The sequence below is a fragment of the Sabethes cyaneus genome, chromosome 1, assembly GCF_943734655.1.
Source record: "Sabethes cyaneus chromosome 1, idSabCyanKW18_F2, whole genome shotgun sequence".
NCBI classification, from domain to species: Eukaryota; Metazoa; Arthropoda; class Insecta; order Diptera; family Culicidae; genus Sabethes; species Sabethes cyaneus.
The window spans coordinates 45,728,506-45,748,087 of record NC_071353.1 but is presented as its reverse complement, the minus strand read 5'-3'; the positions used below and the strand labels follow the sequence as shown (position 1 = coordinate 45,748,087).

Below are 19,582 nucleotides of genomic sequence, written 5' to 3'. Positions count from 1 at the left end.
ATAACTCTGCCACCGAATCCTAGCTATTACTATTACCGTATCAAAAATTCCTCCCTACTGTACTCAATCCTTGACTACGCCCCGCCAGTGCGTTAAGCGTGTCGACACACGCAAGTTGACTTCAACCTGGTCGAGCCATCTAGCATGTTGAGCCCCTCTATTCCTGGCGCCGATGGGGTTCTTGAAGAGAACGGATTTCACTGCACAATCATCCGGCAACCTTGCGACGTGACCGACCCATGGAAATCTCTCCAAATAGTGCCTGTAGGTTGTCAAGTGGCCGGTATTTGGCCGGCCCGACCGGTTTTTCACTTGCACAGCCGGCGGCCGGTTAATCCTGCAAAAAGACCGGATTTCCGACATATGAAGCCGGATTTGTACTTTTTGCCTGATTTGCTAAATTTTATAAATTTATTAGCAATCCTGAGCAGTGGACCATTGAAAATTGCCAGTTTTGCAATTAAATTGTCCACTAACGCCAGAAGCCAGTAGTTGTCACTCTAAAACTAACTATCATCAATATAATTCATTCAACGTTCGCCACTAGCCCCCGCTGACGGAGGCGTTGACTCAGCATTCTATTTGGCCCTTAACTTTCACCCGGTTTGTTTACATATCGACATTCGCCCATTTGTTAAATAATTCTATCTGGAATTCCTTGCAGCGTCATTTTCAAATAATCCCTAAATTTTTCTAATTTGCGAATAAAATTGTAAAAATGAAAGATATCAGCACACCGTGTGATGTAAACATTGTTCAGTACTCACTAATACCATCCTCCATTTTCACGCATGTGTACAAATTGCATTGGTATTGTAAAATTATCTGTCATTTTCTGTGTGCTAGAAAGCTGTCAACTTTTTGCTGCTGTTGAAAGAAGGTACGTATGATTTTTTATTTAAAGAAGTTTATTTTATTATGAATTGAAAAATTGCTAGCAACTTACTTTTTGGCAGTTTTAGTTGGACCAGTTTTATTTTCTTCAATTATATTAGTTTCATAATTTGTTCGTCGTTCTTTCTCTTGAAATTGTTCTTTATTCTGCTCTGTTTACCACCTTCAAAAAATTTCATTCCAACATTATCAGAAAATTTCTGTTTTCAGGAAAGCTATAAATACTTCTTTTATTAAAACTCAAGAAGTGGAATTTTGACTGGCCGGAGTTGATAGCTGCTATAATGTCATCACTCAAAGACTGGGATATTATCAAGTTGAGTACTCTGGTAACAAATGTGGATGCAAAACTATCTGCTAGTACTAAAACCGATAGAGATTTCCAAATAATATGCTTAGTTAGGCGAAACGATCAAATCCTGTTCCGATATATTGACAGTGTGGGAAAGGTGCACCTTATGCTAATATGTTGGTTCGCAGAGAATTGTAAAACAATACAAGATGTATGCTTTGATAGCACAGGCAGCTGGCTGTTGGTTTTTTGTGAGTACATACTAGTTCGATAATAAAATTGTTCGATTAACAAACTTTTTTCTGTGTTTTAGGCTACGATAATACATTACATATAGTTCCAGCTTTATCAATTTGTGACAAATCAAGATACGAAGATGGTACTTTTAATCAGAATGAAATTACATCATTCATTGTACCGTTTATCGGACCACACGAGTGTCCCAACCCTCAAACTTGCCCTAATAACTCGCACAATATTTCTGCAGTAGCTTCTCAAAGATCTTCAATTATTTCTGATGGCAGTAGCAAATCTAGCATAAGCCTGGATATGGGAAACAGTTCTACGACCGCACAGCAATGCATGAAACGATCGGAGTCTATTTATACTACTCACAAAATTGACGAAGTATATTCATTACATAGCATATATAATCAACTATGCAACAATGATCAAGCACAAGTTCCAGCGGATTCAGTGACTCCGATTGCCATGAAAACTATTGAAAACTTTTTCGCAGAAGGAGCTATGAGAGAGAATGTCGCACCGAAGGAATCTAGCCCGCAGGAAAGCGGTGAAAGCAGGACAATGAGTTCCAGTATTGGATCAACTGCATCGCTTTCTTGCCCATATCCAACATGCTGTAGCTGGTGGAAAACTCTAACCGAAGAGCCGCGAGCCATTTTAGGATACTCCGATGGGTCTATTTGTGTTGTTGGTATGTAAACCACAGATCATCTAGGGATTTAGTGAAAACAATGTCACAAGCTGTCCTAAAACTATTGTCAACCATAAGTTTTTTAAGATGACTGATAAAAATACAACTTTCTTATATTTTTAGCTCTGACACCAAACTGTCCGTTTCTTGGAAATACCAATTGCGAACGTGGATCTATAGTGAAATTGGTTATTTGTCAAGACAATACAATGGAAACCATCAGTCTTATGATAAATACATCAACCAACGAGCAATGGAAATTGTTACTTGAACAAAAGTCCATTAAATATACATTTCCTGGAGATATTTCACCAACATCTAGTAATGAGTTAAAGACGGAAATGATGAAAACACTTGGCGATTTAGAAAAGCCGGACTCTGGAGCCATTGACGATTGGCAGATAGTACTGTCATTACCTAAATCAAATGAAACGCAAGATCAAGGAGACAAGAGTTCCAGCCCAAGTGGCTCCGAACCTCAATCGAGCGATGATTTTGAAAAAATTGAAGGAGAAGGATCAATTGATGATAGTAAAGCTGAAGCCAAGACGCAACAGGGAGCTCTTCCTAAACTATTTCCGGCCGCAAAAGCTAGACTGTTATCGTTGAGGGATCTAGGAGCCAAAAAGATCGGAACACTAAAACTGAAACTTTCAGAGAACCGTATTAAAGCCAAAGAAAAAGAGAAAATCAAAGACCAGGCAGCAAATTTGGCTGTGATGGAATTACCTGGAATGTATCCAGAAATTTTAACAACTCCGGCTGGTCCTTATTTCGTAGTACAATATTTAGATGGAAAATATCTCCTTAGTGCACTACATGCATATTCAGACACACTGTCGGTTCACAGCATGGATATAAGTTTGATTCCGCTGCATATATACAAAGTTCCCAAGCGGGTTAAAACGACTGTTTTAACGAAAAACGTTATTTATTTGATGCATGAACTGAGCCAAGCATCGGAAAGATCAACGGACAGTACAAATTCGTCCCCATATGCGGGAGAACAGCCGACAGTAGACGATATTCCATTGCAGTCACGGCGTGATACTGAGAGTAGTATCGAGAACATTGGCAGCAGTCATAGCCCAACGCAAGTTGAAGACGAAGATGCGACGACGGAATCCACTAACACCGATACAGTCAAAGCAATATCTGTGCTTAGTTGCCAAATGGCAGCAATGAAAATGGGCGATGATTGCGATTTTAATGAACATGCTATGTTAGCAATGTTTACGTTTCCCGATGAAACAATTTTAAATATTCATCAGGTTAGAACATTGGAAGCTAACGGCGAATCCAACGAAGCAGATGAATCAAAACCAAGTGCACAACACGATTCAGCGGATGCACGATCGATATTTCAAAAATCAGCTGTTTCCAACTATCTGAAAATGCAAAGAAGCCTAAGAATGGATAAAAAATTAGAAACAACCGAAAGCCAAGTAATGGTTGATGAATTCCCTCGCGTCGAGTTCGACAATGCACTTGTAGTGACAGACAAGAACTTGTACAGGATTGAGCTTAGCGATACAGCTAGAAATATTTTTCTGAAATTGGCTCACAAATCGATTTGGGCCGCTTGTGAAGATTTCTGCATAACGTTTGGATTGTCCCTCCCAACCTGCGTGGAGTATGCAGGGGATGTTCTACTCAAACGAAGAAAAATCACGGAAGCTTTGATGACCTACAACATTGCCCGTTTGTCTCCAATGAAAACAGCACTTAAACTAGCTATGGCCAACGAGAATGGGGCTTTGATGAAGCTGTGTTCAATGGCACTGCGTAATTCGCACATTATCAATAGTCAGTTTATTATGCACGATATTATGAGGATTCTTGTCGATGAAGCACATCTCGGAAATGTGGTCTATGATTCGCTAATGAATGTAAGTACAACGCTCAAAAATTATGATGGTCACAAATTTATTGATATATTTTCAGTTAAATGCCAAGATTTCCCTGAAACCCATAAACGTCGGAGCTCAGTGTAGTGATTATTCTTATGACAATGATGACGTTTCATGGGATGTTCAGATTTCAACAACAGCGCAGTTTCATCTATCCAACTTGATGCTTCTCACATTATGCGAAAGATGTGTACAGGACAAAAATTATATCCCGCTTTGGAATTTTCTGGTGACGAATAGTAAATATCACACCAGTTTGGCATGTATAGTGCTTGCGCATGGAAAACTGTACTCCTCGGCTGTACTACTGGCAATGATACGAGGAACCTGCCTGGACGTATTCAGTTGTCTAATAGGTATTTGGGATCAGTTGTGCGATAATGTTCAAGAGCTTAATGCATACGCCTATAATCTGGCAAATGAATTATTTATGGAAAGCCTAATATATCTACAAGAGTACGCGCTGGAATATTTTGACCTAATTCGTAAAAGCATTGATAAATTTGACATCAACGTTTTGGAGCGATTGATCCGCCAACTTAATCCGTTTCACCCAGTATTTCGACCGCTAATGCATAAACTGTCCAATCATGATAGTTCCAGCAAGGAGTTGGACAAACATCTGCTCCTATTCTGCAAATCTTTAATAGAATCTTTTCTGGCAGTGTCTATTCGCGCCCAGATGCTTAAAACCCACAGTGGAAGCTTTGTCAGTGCACTCAAGCTAATACGAGTACACTACGATGAAAAGCTAGTTGAAATGCGATTACGACAATATTCACCTATCTCAGCCGGATTTTCACACGCTGGTTGCGTTGTCAATAAAGTGGCGTATCTGTGGGGATCCAATGGGGTCAACTGTGCGCTCAGCAGAACATCGCTACTAGGTGATCCACTGTCTACCAATGGATGTCCGCCGCATGTGTCCTTCCTGAAACAGCTGGATCTGGAGGTATTGGCCGTGCAGTGCGGCAGGCTTCACACGTTACTACTGACTAATAATGGGGTAAGTGATATAACAATTTCATGTTTAATATTGACGAGATAGCCGCATACAAACACGGGGCCCCGGTTTATATCGTATTACATTTAATAGGTACACTTTTCAGTATGTCCAAAAAGTAATCGAAGAATTCTGTCTTAGTACTTACGAATGTTTTGCCTAGCAAGCCTTGTTCTTAACATGGATAACATGGTTAGCAAAATGTGCCGAGACGAGGGCATTTAGAATACCGTCAGTATCAGTATGGCGGCGAAAGAAATTGGTGTGGAAATATGGAAGTCTAAGAGTGTGCAGGCAGAAGAAATTCTGCGACGCGAGGGTGGCCGTGAAGGAATGGACGTCAAGTTATACAGCACTGAGTGGACAGAAACCCTGCGATGGTGACCGTGAAAGGGTGGCTGTTATACTGGTCATCTCTGTATCGGTTTGCGTCGCAATAGGTGCACTTGGAAGCGGTGCTTAGAAATGTCATATTCAATTTATGTACCTAATACGCTTGAATTGATGCAATATGCTGCTCATTCTTTGTTGTTACTAGTACAGATGAAATGAACTCCGCATTGCCAACCTGAAACCAATGATTCGAGCAAATCGCTTGCACTCATGTTTGTGTTGTTCCCTACATTCATTCATTCATTTTGAACTTCGGCAAACGAAAATACAAAAACATACGCAAACATTGCTTCAAAGTTTTAATCCATTTACTTCAGCCAGGTTTTGATTGATTTTAAAAAGCAGGCAGTTAAAAACCTAAACTTTGAAATCTAAAATATAAGTCAAGAGCAAGAAAATTGACTGACAGGTTCGTCGAGTGACCATCCGGCACTGTAATTCGTGAATGCATTGTTTTGGAAGGTAGAAAACTGAGACAGGCAAACACTGTTAGCAGTTCAGTAGGTATTTCCATAGACTGACTGACAAAGGAGTGGGAATTGGAAGAAGAAAGTAGAAGATTTTTTAGTGGTTAGGCACAATGTACATAAATTGTGAATCCCACACAGTGCTATAACACTACAGGCCAGCCTTTTGAAGGTTTTTTTTCTCTGTCGCAAAAAAAACGTCTAGTCTGGTTATACCAAACTAAAATTGTAAAACGAACGAGTTCGAGCAGCAGTTATTTCCAAAGGTCCCCTAAAGAAATTTATACAAGGAGGCTTTCTAGCTTGAGCTTTGTTCGCTGTGCTTCTCTCTTCTAACTTCTCTCTTGATGCCTTTTCAGGTCTACTCTATGGGAGCCAACAATCTGGGGCAGCTTGGCATCGGAAGTCACGTGCTTAATGCACTTCAACCAATGTTGATACCGAAGCTAGATGGCAAAAACATTACGCATTTTTGCGCCGGTCAATACCACAATGCAGTTGTAGCCGATGGACTTCTTTATACTTGGGGGTAGGTTTTTTTTTTTTTTTTTTTTCAATGTAAAAACGCAGTTTTCCGCACTGATTTCACACCATAATTCCAACTTTCCAGATGGGGTATATTTGGACAACTAGGACATGGTTCTGTCGGAGACTCGCCCGAGCCAAAAGCAGTGGATTTTTTTAGAAAAAAAGTGAGCAGTCGTATGAGTTGTAATAATCAATCTGTATGTTTATTGTGCTGTCCTGTTTTACAGAATATTCAACAGATATCACTTGGTCATGCGCATACCCTGGTTCTATGTAAGCGAGATAGTAACACTAAAAATGTTCTCTACGTATTCGGATCCAACCATTATGGTCAGTTGGGCTTGGGTCAGGAAGACAAGTTTAACACTACTGTTGATACACGAAATGGAAAATCATTTGTACTTTCATTAATCCCTCGCCGTTTGGAATTTTCGGAGGAAATCAGCTTAATTAATACAAAACTCTTTGCCAATGTAAGCCTATCGATTTAATCGTAATCTATTTATCAGTCTCATTGTGACATACTTTTTTCGTTAGCTTGTCCTAACCACCGATAATAAGCTATACACCTGGGGTGCATCCCCTCAGGCTCTGCGATTGGCGACGCAGGCCCGCAAACGAGCCAAACCTTCGCACAAAAGCCGATTTTCGGCTCACACCAACCCATCAGGACCACCGAACGCACCCGAAACCAAAGTAAATGAACAATCCCCTCTCGTATCACCTACTAGTCAAACGGAACAACCAGTTGAAACTACACAAACTATTGAGCCAAACTCTGTTTTCAATGATGAGCAAAAATCAGACACAACCGACATCACATCAACTAAACCTGACATGCTTGAAGAAAAACCATCTGCGATGCAAATTCCAGAGATTAAAATTGAAGATACAAGTGAAGACTCAAAGTCAAGTGGAGCGAATGACGATAAGCAATCGTTGCCAGCTAACGCTGGGGAAGATTATGCTGAGCATCTGTTCCCTAATTTGGTTGATACTACTCTAGTTACGGATGACATTGTTAAGGTAAGACCAAGATTTAAATCCCTTGTTGTATAACACCTTTTTTGTGTTTATTTCTAGATTTCAAGCGGTCTATATCATTTTGCTATACTAACAGCGAGATCCTACTTGTACACTTGGGGTAAAAATATTGAACGTCAATTGGGTCGTGAAGGTGGCCGTAACGAAGTACTGATTCCAACAAAATTGGAAACATTGGCGAACGATATTGAATTTGTGGAATGTGGTGCTGACTTCACGCTTATTATGACAAGTAGTGGCATCGTCAAATCATGGGGAAATAATAATATGGGTCAATGCGCAAAGGAAATTAACCAAGAACGGGGTGGTGGTGTTCCGGGTAAATTAGTGAGGTTACCCATTTCTAACAGATTAGTTCGAATTCCCGATAGTTCACAGTTTATTGAGCTGCCCCACGAGATTAAACTACCTCTAAGCGACGAAATGTCAGACACAGCAAACGGCAGCATTAGTATGCGAATGATAAAGGCAATGCCGAAGTATAGGCGTAACTTTGTGATAAAGAGCACCCTGGAAAAGGTAATAAGCAATAATATTTCGACAATAAGTTCTAGCCTGAATGATATTAGCAATGTTACTGAGATGGAGGATTTCGTTGGCGAACTAAGGACAGCATTTGATTGCCGCATTCAACATCAAAACGCAAGCGCTATGTCATCGCTGCAATCCGTATCATATGCTACTTCACCGACTTCTTTGACTGTTGTAGACGAAGATGAAGATGATTACGCTATGGACGACAATGACCCAGACGAGGAACCTAGTTCTAATGCCTCATCCCTGTTCAACGATCGTTATCTAATGACCAATGATTTCATACATTTTTGCATGTATATCTTCCATGGATTATACAGTCAAGACAGCATACTTGAAATGACTAAGCGCTGCAATGAGTATCACATACGCATGATGGTGCTGAATTACGACTACGTGGAAGCTTTCCATTTAATTCTAGAACTTTTGTCAGGATCACTTTCATCGTCCGCATCACCAATAACAGTAACTAAAACAACTCTAAATGTAGTGAAAATATTCGAATATTTCACCAAGGACTCCAACATCGTTCCGATGGACACTGCCAATTTCAAGTATTTCATCTACGAACTATTTATGTTTTTTATTAAGCACAACATTTCGCTGGACATGCTTGAAGAGTACTTTTTACGCAATTTAGACTACTATTTGGTGCAGTTGGCGTTCGTACTTTATTTCAACAATACTAACAATTTGATGGCCGGCGCTGTGCGAAACGATGTAGATCGGGAAACACTAGAGCTGGAAAGAAAGTTGCTAGACAAGTTTAACAACAATGGCAACAATCTGTTCGCCGAGGCCACTTTCGGTGGTAGTACTGGACAGTTTTCGACAAATGCGAAAGTGGTACGCAAGCTGGAAAACACGGACTGTATTAGCAAGGCACTTTCCACTAAATTCAGTGTGACAGTGTGCCAGAAATTGATCGAATACTTTGAGCGCTACAAATGACTGCTATCGTGGATGGAACGTTCGCGGTAAACGTTATTTTTAGTTTTCGCTGCATCAAAGCCAAATATGTTATATTTTATGTTATTATTTCTTGTGACTGGTGTGAAAGTTTAGTTTGTTTTTATATTCATCTATTGAAAGTATTTGTATACTATATTGTGTGTTACGCACAGGTAATCGAATGTTGTAGATATTTGAGTGATTATTTATTATTAGACTGCTTATATGCTTTAGTACCATCACATGTTTGATATGTTATCGTACCTTCAGTAAATTTTCTTGCAGGATATTGAAAGACTGAGAAATTAACACATCATTGGTTTACGCTATTCGATTATTAAACGTGCAATGCGGATTCTTCAAATCCTAAGAGTATCTTTGGCAAGAAGGAGAAAAAACTTAACGAACACTTCAGTTGCGATTCTGTTTTATGCAGGCTCTAGTCATATTGAAGCAAAGCAATAGGCAATTTGATGTTTAATCATTTAACGTTGAATTTTAACTGTTTGGGCAGGATACGGAGTAGCAAGGCAATACACAAGTCAGTGGCATTGGCAATCTAGATGGTTGTTAGGGCTTGTTCTATTCATAAATACAGAATATCTAATCACATGCTACTTTTAAATATCTACTAATTTTATAGTCTTGTCAATTGAAGCACAACATACTATTTGAGCAACAGTTTCTTGTATCATCATGATAAATGAACCAGAGATATCTCTTGCAAAGCAGTCAAACTACAATTATTAGCTGTGTTATTAGCTCATTCAAACCGTTATATAGATAAAATGCGGGAAATAATCAATTCCCGATAAGATTGTATATTGTACAACAAAAATGTTTTTTTGGTATAGTCGGTTGATATGCTTCTCCAAATAATTGGCTCATAAGAACTGTATGTTCAAGTTTATGGAAGACTTAACTACCAGCCATGTCTTATCACAAAATAATTCCTACTGTCATATCTGATACATAAAGCTTATAACTTTTTGGTCGTGTGAGCTCAAATCCGGAGAAAAATCATGAGCGACGGTCTCCCGCTTAATTTTGACCTCTGAAAATAACGTATATAAATATAACATTTTAAGTGACAGTAGTATGCAATGATTTGTTTGTTGAACTAAATTATTATTCTTGCAACTTTTTACAAGTTAAATGCGATAACAAAAACATATTTTACAAAAAAAATTGTTTGATATCTATATTAGCTGCATATACCTGATAAACGAATGGCTTACCATTTGATTTCAAAAACACCGTTATTTGTGAGGAGTCAGGTAAGACAGTAGGATTTTTAGTTGAAACACTGCGGTTGAGCCTTCCACCTTTTATATTAAGTTAACTGCTCTGCCACGAGCACCGAACCTTATTCTTCGACGTCATTTCAATACTAAAGCTTCGAGAATAGCTTTAAAAAATCTCCTGAAATAACCTGTTTGCCTTTGCCACTGATGAAATAGAATAGCACATATTGTAACGTTCATCTAAAAGGATTGCATAAAGAATTGAAATGGCTTTACAGTTACCGTGATTAATTGATCCTATTCATTGTCTTTAAATAACTTACTGACCAAGTCATTAGAGTTAGAATTTACTCACATACATATTCATATAAATTACGGAATAGACTAATAGCTTTTGAAAAAAACATGCGTGTTTCGATGTATAAAATCACGAAACATAAACAATATTGATATTCAATTCAAGGGTTCATTATTAGCAACTCCTTTAATTGTTAGTGTTAGCTAAATAACAAAATATAAGTAAATTTTTGAGCTATTTTTTGCTAAATTATTGTTATCCAGGTTTTAATTTACCATTCAAGGGATTGTTCAAGAGACGCAAGAATTATTTCAATAAAGGAATGTTTTTGATGATACTTGCTTGAAACTAATTAGTATTCTTGTAATAAAATCCTTTCAATTAAATATATTACGTGATAATATTGACTAAGCCTTCGCAACACTACTTTCTTAAACATTATTTTTTCTTAATAAAGTTGATATATTTTCTTGCATTAAAATTGTCCTCAACCTCATCCTCTACGCGCAAAACTTGTTTCGGCTTTCTTTTCTCCAAACGTGCTTTTTTCTCAACTTCGGACAAAAGACTCAAATCAAGTGGTAGCTGCAAAAAGGAAATATAATAAGTTCCAATCCATCAATTCTCCATATAAAATCAACCTTTATAATCTTTCGAGGTTCTTGGTAATTTACATTAATTGTGGCACCGTTCGGGAGAACCACCATAGTCGGATAACGTCTTGCGTAAACACTGCGATGAACTTTTACTATGGTAGCCGTATTGGACGACAGAAACCTTTGGCCGAGTGGACTAGACCGTATCAATCGCCACACGGTTGATCCTTTTTGTAACATTTTTGAATGCAAAAAAATATAATTGAATTCTGGCTTGCGGATTACAGAAATTTATAAGAGTAAACGGAGTAAACCATTAAAACTTATTATATTTTTGGACTGTATTCCTTGCTAAATTTCCGTTTTCAGGACGAACGACGCAAACGAAAACGAATTGGCCTTGCCAGCGTTGAAAGAGATTTCGAAGGCTGCTCGCACTTACAGGAAATCTCGTGCCGAACTGTCAACGCGTGAGTGTTGACAAAAGCAAAAATACTTCCCTTTCTTTTTTTCTCACGCAAAACCCTGAACAATATCAGCAACGCTGGCAAGGCCAATAGATCATTTTGCGATGACGTCATTTTGCCGTCAAATGACACCACTTGGTGGTTTGTTTACATGTTTTTTGTCACATCCAGCGGTTTCGATTTGAAATTTCGTGAAGGATTACTGCAACAGGTGCTATAAAATGCATGTAAGGTGCTTTCTCTTAAATAAAAACTATAATTTTTTATCATTATCTGCCGGACAAAGATAGAAAACTCAATTCAAACTTTAACACCATGTAAACAAACCACCAAGTGCTGTCAAAAAAGTGTGGTTAGGGGCTCCCGTGTAATGATCTATACTGGCACAGCAGAGCACCAACCAAAAAAGGCACGACCGACGGTGACACTGACAGAAGACGGCTGGCTATGTGCGCGAAGCGGTGCTGCCACCTTCCCAAGTTTGTTCTATTTGTGAAGTCTGTGCACAGGTTTGTTAAAGAGTGAAAAGGATAAACAGAACTTTGCACCAGATCTTCTCAAACTTTCCATATGGCAGTTCCACGAGAGTAGAGTGACTATATACAGATGTATATGTATACAGTCACTCTACCCAGCACTACATAAAAAATGACAAAATGACGAAAAAATAGGTATTCGCTATGTGCGCGAAACGGTGCTGCCACCTTCCCAAGTTTGTTCTATTTGTGAAGTGTGTGCACAGGTTTGTTAAAGAGTGAAAAGGATAGACAAAACTTTGCACCAAATTTTCACAAACTTTCCATATGGCAGTTCCATGAGAGTACAAGAGATCGATTTGTGCTTACATAGCGAATAAGGTTAAAAAATTCTAGATAGAATTAACAAAAGGGCGAATGTCGCAAATGTAAACAAAACGGGTGAGAGTTATTTTTTGCTGGACCAGCATAGGCAAATCAACCCTCACTCGGTTTGTTTACGCTTGCGACATTCGCCCTTTTGTTAATTCTATCTTCAAATGTTTACATTGTTTGAGTAAACTTCACTTAAAGATATGGTTAAAAAGGTTAAAAACAACGCATAATCTAATAGCAAATTCACAAATTAACCTGATGGGATTGTGCTAACCCGAACCTGAAATTTATGAAGGATACGGTCAGTTTGACAGATCAACCCGTAGACAGTAATAAATACTAGACCTGCTAGACAGTTTTAACACAGACAAACAGACGAAACACTCGCATTAATGTCATCGTCCAATCAAAGACCACTCATTTTTCAAAAAAGCATGTTTCGCAACATGGCCACACCGCGGCGCGCGTTTGTTGCTTCGAGTTTTCAGCATGAAACCATACAAATGTAAAAACCATACAGCATTAAACCCTGCAAATATAAGCTACTCCGCAACATGCATAACAGAGGGTGCTAGTGTGCAAGCAAAATGTGTAGGACGATGGTTTTTAAAGGATTTTCTTCTATTATGTGTCGTGTCAGTTCGTCAGAGGTTTTAACCTTCGCTTCACTCTTCAAACTGAATGCTGTCAGTTTAACCAAGCCGAGATGCGGTTAATTTAAATTTATGAACTCTTTGACAGCACTTCGACTAAAACTGAGTGCTAATCGACCTGAGCCGGGTTAATTTATAAATTCGCTATTAGTTTGACAACCACACCACCGCTCTGCTTTTTTCACTAGTGCGCAGTTATGATTATTAATAATAATTAATTACTGTTGGAAACTCCTTGGGAAACTCTTTTCAAAGGTGCGCAGTAATCATTGCTGTCAGAAACCCCTTGGTTCAAAGCATCATTTCCATATGATTTGATGGCTCATTTTGCACTGTTTCTTACTTGCGCTAAATCATTGCAATTGCCATTGACGGCAGTGAAAGAGATTATTTTATATGCTGCTCGCACTTTCAGAAAATCTCATGCAGAACTGTCAACGCATGGCTGAATACAAAAGAAAAATTGCTTCTCTCTCCCTTTTTTCTCTCTTTTAAAACCAGAGGGGTGGTGTGGCTGTCAGACTACATACATTGTCTGTATGTTCCACTTTGGTTTTAGCATTATTGGTTCTGGTACCTATACTTAAAGCTTCACTCAAAATAACCCGCACATAACTAATGGAAAATTTCCATATGAAAATCCTTATGATTATTATGTGCCACATATAAACACAGTCCGCCCAGAAGTACACATATACAAATAAATATGCATATGAATAATAATTATGCTCTACTTACTAAATACATTGAAAATATGCTTGTCAAGCATAAGGGGTGCAGTGGGGAGGCAATAATGAAATACTGATAGTTCAAAGAGTTCAAATTGCTAAATTGGGTTGTTTAACGATATATAGGTTTTGATGGCATATGATACAGATTGGCATAAAACATAAGAAAACGTAAATAATTTGGTTTTTGTTATTGTATAAATGACAAAAAAAAATTTTTAGTGTTTAATAAGTCAGGTCAATATTTTAGACTACATGCTATCGAAAAATTATTCGCGACATTCATGCTTATTTTCCTGATAGTTTGTGACAACCTTCATTCAACATCAACTATAGTCCGCCGCGTTTGCGAAAGCTTTTGACATTTTTTGTTGTCACTGTGATGAAATAACGTCCCTGTTGAAATCGTCTTACGTGTCTTGTGCCTGTTTCTTAACGTAACTCACGACACGAACGTCATTATATAAACGCAAGTGTCCCTTAATAAAAAACTAAAACAATGCTTTTTAAAAAAACGAAGCCGTGGGCAATTTAAATGCAAAAATTATTGTCAATTGCAAGGAAAATTGTACCATCCAAAGTGCGATATCGTTCATAAAAGTGCTATTTTGCATTAAATCGTTTCGGTATCTTCAGCGCACTTTTTCGTTATCTTCCAAGCAATAAGTGCGCCGAACATACCGAAACGATTTAATGCAAAATAGCACTTTTATTAGCGATATCGCACTTTGGGTGGTAAAATTTTCCTTGCAATTGACAATAATTTTGTTATATGAAGATAGAATTAACAAAAGGGCGAATGTCGCAAGCATAAATAAACCGAGTGAGGGTTGATTTTCCTATGCTGGTCCAGCAAAAAATAACTCTCACTCGTTTTGTTTACATTTGCGACATTCGCCCTTTTGTTAATTCTATCTAGATATGTTCCTGGGAGTGTTCTTCATGGATAAATGTGTCTAAATGTGAAATTTCTTGTGCCCAGGTAACCGCTAAGCACTGAATTAATCTTGAAAGCTGCTCTATATTTGCAAGTTACATGCTGCCAGATATAATTCAGCATTGTCAATGCATAGCAGCTTTAAAATGGCATTCTCAATGTTGAATTAAAATTTACTTGAAGCACTATGAAAAGCTGATTAGATGCTCTAAGCAAGCTTTATTGCCGTTACCGGCATCAAAAGAGATTTTGAACACTGCTCACACTTGCAGGAATTCTGCTTGCGAACGTACGTGTGATAAAAGAAAAAATGCTTCCCTCTTTTTTATTTTATATTAGAGAGGTTTTCAGCCTGCGACTGGTTCGCCTCTTCTTCCCTCTCTTTTCATCTTACGCACAATCCTACACCGCCGATAGAATAAACATCAATACGAATCTAGGGTAACCAACTTATTTTGGACCCCATCAGCAGCTGTACATAATTTGGACACTTGCATTTGATTTTGCTGTAAGTGTCCAAATTATGTACAGCTGCTGATCCCCAAGCAGCACCATTTGTTGCATGAAGGGTTACGCAACTCTAATTGAAACATTCAAATATGGTAAAAGTTCGCATCAGTTACCTTTATCGAACTGTTATGTGATTGAAAAAGCGCAAGAGGTGGAGCCCTGAGAGAGAGTCGCGGAGACGGTCTTCTTTTTCTTATGCTTTGGCTGTTCTTCTTCTTCCTATTACGTTTGCTTTCATTTTCGGGCAAATAAATGAAACTTGTGCGTGAACATCTCATTGGACGTGTGAAGTGTGCATTTTATAATAACATATTTTGGTGTTAATTGTCACACGGGCATTTCAGTTTTTGCAAAAATGTTAATTTACAATTGAGACAAACAAGACTAATTCAATTCCGAATGTGTTTTTCACAAAAACACCGGCAGAAAACTTATGAGAATTAACAATACTTTTCCATTTTGGGACAACGATAACGACTGGCTGCATTTGACAGATCGTACTGGCTGCATTTGACGTTAGAATTTTTCCTCTTCGCGAATCTCTCTCAGGTGGAGCCTATATGCAACCAATTCCCGCTTAGGCGCGCCCGGCCGAAATCGAACAAAAATCTGGCAGCGAAAAACTTTTTCTGCCAGACATTCTGCCGGATTTCTGGCCGCCGTCACCCGTGAAAACTAGCAGAAATGCAACAACCGTTTCGGGCAGAAATTTCGCCTAACGGTTTTGTTTTGATTTTTCTGTCCGAGTTCTGTTCGATTTCTGCCAGTCATTTCGAACAGAACCGGTGCAGGAACCGGTTCGGCTGATTTTCCTTTTTTGTATTATTTTTCATTATTAAAGATAGAATGTCATCATACAAATTACGTTAAACCAAATTTATATTTATTTTTCTAGCTTTTTATTTACATTATCATAAGCACACACACATAAAGCGCATAAATAGCGCACAAAAGAACACCGGTACTGGAAACAATTTTCTGAAAAAAGGTCTGGTTATTAATGTATCACACTAAACAAAACAAACATTTTTGTGATTAGTTATAGATGCAGATTGTTTGATTTGTTTAGTGTGGCTATACGAACAAAAACTGAAGTTTGCAGATATGAATTTCTAATTTCCTTACCTATAGAATCGGAAACTGCAACGAGCAGCGCGTGTCATCTCTTGTCACTTGTTCTGACATAAAGAGAGTAGAGCGAAAAACGAAGAAGATGAACCGGTTCTGAATGTCAAATTCAGCCGGCGCCATATTGGTTCTGTTCGATTTCTGCTAGGCATCCGACTTTTTCGTAAGCGGGTTGTTATTGTGCCTTTCACTGAAAGTTATCCACCGCGATGTAAATCGGAACAGACAAATGAAAGGCTCTTTCACGGTTGCCGGTTCGATTTTGTCTCATTATCGGAACATTCATACAAAATTGATAAATTATTAACAGTTTTTGGCAACCCTTGCATTGAGCTAAACGTTCAAAACAAACAACTGTCAGCTGGCGAAAACCTTAAACCACTTTAACTGTGCGAGTTCAAATTAATTGCTTCTCAAGTGTATGAACGAAATCGTAGGTAAACTAACAAATATTTGGTGTAATTTTAAGTTAAACTAATTGATTTTTATGCATTAAATAGCGATGTGCCAAAGGAACGATTCTTATGATGAAACTGTGGAGTATCTAACAGATTTCTCGCCAGAATTTGCTGACCACGATCCAAGTATGGAAAATCACTCCATCAATGAACAGCAGAGCAATTCGGAAGGTTCATTACAGGATAACGTTGCGGATACGTTTAGAGATGATTACCACGATGATTCCGAGCAGGACAATCCAGAGCCTGAGTTGAATATGGAAACAGCTTATAAAAAGAAGTTTTTCTTTCTCGCCAATTTTTTTGTGAAGCAGTACACGAGACAAAAAAAAGGTGTATGTATCAATAAAAAAACGAACGTGCCTGAAAAAGTTTTCGGCGATACTATTCCTGAGGTGCTGAACTGTATTTGAGCATTCATTGAACCGCATCTGTGCAGAGAAATAGATGTCAGTGAAGCTGATGGCATTAAAGTTGCTTGGTGCAGAAAAGAAGAGCCTGATATTCGTGACATTGACAAATTTGTTTATCTCCGAAATGAAAAAAGAAAGACCCTGATCAAATTAGACCAATTGGGAGAAGGAAACATAATGCTCAACTGGCGTGATAAAATAATTAATGTGTTTGCATTCGCTTATTCGCAATCGGTCAGCTCAGTGGCGATTTGGGAGGAGGTAAATAAATGTCTTCTTCAACCAAATGAAAAGGACAGAGCCGGTGCACCAAGTAACGTAAATCTCGAAGAGCTGGTTCAAGATCTCAAAGAAAAAAACTCACATTTACGAAGTCATGACTCCGGGTGGATTCAGTGGGCTAACTGGATTCATGCATCTCCAGCTCACCTGCAGAGTTCAATGATGACGCAAATGCCACCAACGGAAATGAGAGGTATGTTTTGGTCCCTTCCAATTTCTGAAGGTAGCCGCGCAGAATGTAGACGCGAGGGTTTGGTAGTTGCCCAAAATATTGTTGACAATCTCTCCTCCAGTGTGAAGATACTTTGCGAAAAAACAGATCAGCTGATGAATTTTGCCTTTGAAGTGAAACTGTTGGCCCAAGGTTTGAAGGAAAAATTGGATATGTGCTGCGATATGCTGAATGGAATGCAAACTTCCATAGCACCTCAAGAGTCTACCTTGAGCATGAGAGTACGGAATGAAGTTGGGGATGTTGCGGATGTTGATCATATTTAAGATTTCGAAATATTTTTCAATAGAAAATCAGTTTTTAACAAAAACAGACAATTGAATTATTTATTTTTTCTCTTCAAAACCAAAAGCGAATAGAGGTTGGGCAAGACCAGTATTAGGATCAAAGTTGTTACCCGAGATATAGCCACATTTATTAAAAAGTTTTGTGCAAGAATAGTTTCTGAATTTCACCAGCGTTTCGGTTATTGTTATAGATAACGATTTTTTACTATTTTCGACGTAGTTTCGTTTCAGATGCTTTTTGCATATACCAAAAATTACTTCAATCGGATTAAACATCGGACAGTACGCTGGTAAGAAAATTGGCAATATGCCCAAAGAACGAAGATATAGCACTATATTTTTGTCGCAATGTATCCTGGCACCATCCATTATCCAAACAGAGTTCTTTCCTGGATAGAATTCTACTTTTGAGCTTTGGATTGCAAATTTCCTGACACAATCAAAAAACTTTTGACGAGTAAATGTACCCTCAGTCCTGTACGATTCAAGCAATCCCCCTTGCCCTAGAAAGCATAGGTAAGATTCTCTCGGACGTCGATTGAACTCTCCACGGAAAATCACTTTTTTCCCTTTTACCCCATATCCGTAGTTTCGAAGCATGTCACGGGAATCGAAGGATACTTCATCGATGAAGACCAGTTGATGCAGTTCCCACTTAAATGCTTCTAGTTCGTCAGCATACCTAGTAATAATCAAATATTTCAGTCAAAACGAAATTAAAATCATTTAATATTCATTGTCATTACCTGAGAATATCCGCTTTTCGAATTTGTATAGCACGCCTTTCAATTTTCTTCCATGTCAGTCCAGCTGTTTTTAAAATTCGAACAATTGATGCAGCACTAATACAAGTTTTGAAGTGTTCCTGGAAGCGGTCTCTAGCTTCATCTATGAATACTACGGGTTCCTTATAATATAAGTTTAACAACCACTGTCGTTGCGTAGTCCCAAAACGTCGATAAACCTGCATTCGTTGCTTTCTTGAAAATGCTCCGTCTTGCTCGTACTTACGAATCCAGTTACAAATTGTTGCTTTTGATTTTCCAAATATTTCTGCCAATGCACATCGATTGATTCCGAGGAAATAAAAAGCGTAAAGGCAATGATAGACTGTATTTACAGTCGCGTGATTATTTTTCACGCGATGCAAGATATCTTCATGGGTCATTTTACATCTGTTGTACACACAATTTCGAGTTACTTGAGTATTTATTAATAGAACCAACAGAATATATAAAAGTTTCAGAAACTCACATATTTACATGGGCATGTTTGTTTACAAAATTCTGACAGTAGCTCCAACGCGGTGTTTGCTTCAAGCGCGGTGTTTCCTTTCGTTTGGCTTAGACCGCGTTTAATTTTGTGCAAATCTCCCAATACACAGATGTTTTATGGAACATCAATGCGCGTTATCTATCCATTCGCGACTAAAAGAGATTTTAAGCCTGTTCGCACTCCCACGAAATCCTATGCCGCGTTGTCAAAACTTGCGTGAAAACATAAACAAAAATACTTCCTTCTCTTTTTTTCTCGCACAAAAACCAA

At 38.4% G+C, this 19,582-nt stretch overlaps 3 protein-coding genes across 3 annotated transcripts; 2 read left to right on the top strand and 1 right to left on the bottom strand.

Moving 5' to 3' along the window:
* Window positions 1–1,119: 1,119 nt before the first annotated feature.
* Window positions 1,120–10,790, top strand: LOC128734607 (uncharacterized). The gene is made up of 9 exons (XM_053828890.1): window positions 1,120–1,437; window positions 1,500–2,123; window positions 2,247–4,012; window positions 4,068–5,039; window positions 6,256–6,425; window positions 6,507–6,588; window positions 6,652–6,897; window positions 6,962–7,450; window positions 7,508–10,790. Exons 1-9 carry the CDS (start codon window positions 1,179–1,181, stop codon window positions 8,951–8,953), a joined length of 6,054 nt encoding a protein of 2,017 aa, XP_053684865.1. The 5' UTR covers window positions 1,120–1,178; the 3' UTR covers window positions 8,954–10,790.
* Window positions 10,791–16,754: 5,964 nt separating this feature from the next.
* On the top strand, window positions 16,755–17,246 carry LOC128732868 (uncharacterized). The gene is made up of 2 exons (XM_053826288.1): window positions 16,755–16,802; window positions 16,866–17,246. The coding sequence occupies exons 1-2, from the start codon at window positions 16,787–16,789 to the stop codon at window positions 17,234–17,236; spliced, it is 387 nt and encodes a 128-aa protein (XP_053682263.1). The 5' UTR covers window positions 16,755–16,786; the 3' UTR covers window positions 17,237–17,246.
* An 830-nt stretch (window positions 17,247–18,076) lies between these two features.
* Window positions 18,077–19,205, bottom strand: LOC128745642 (uncharacterized). The gene is made up of 2 exons (XM_053842716.1): window positions 18,784–19,205; window positions 18,077–18,719 (listed from the first exon to the last, which is right to left on the bottom strand). The coding sequence occupies exons 1-2, from the start codon at window positions 19,203–19,205 to the stop codon at window positions 18,077–18,079; spliced, it is 1,065 nt and encodes a 354-aa protein (XP_053698691.1).
* Between the last annotated feature and the right edge of the window lie 377 nt (window positions 19,206–19,582).

Coding starts and splice junctions, on each gene's coding strand:
- LOC128734607 (XM_053828890.1), top strand. CDS start 1,179: ATGTCATCACTCAAAGACTGGGATATTATCAAGTTGAGTACTCTGGTA. Junction 4,013..4,067: donor TCTATGATTCGCTAATGAAT/GTAAGTACAACG, acceptor ATATATTTTCAG/TTAAATGCCAAGATTTCCCT. Junction 6,898..6,961: donor ATACAAAACTCTTTGCCAAT/GTAAGCCTATCG, acceptor TTTTTTCGTTAG/CTTGTCCTAACCACCGATAA.
- LOC128745642 (XM_053842716.1), bottom strand. CDS start 19,205: ATGACCCATGAAGATATCTTGCATCGCGTGAAAAATAATCACGCGACT. Junction 18,720..18,783: donor CGAAAAGCGGATATTCTCAG/GTAATGACAATG, acceptor GATTATTACTAG/GTATGCTGACGAACTAGAAG.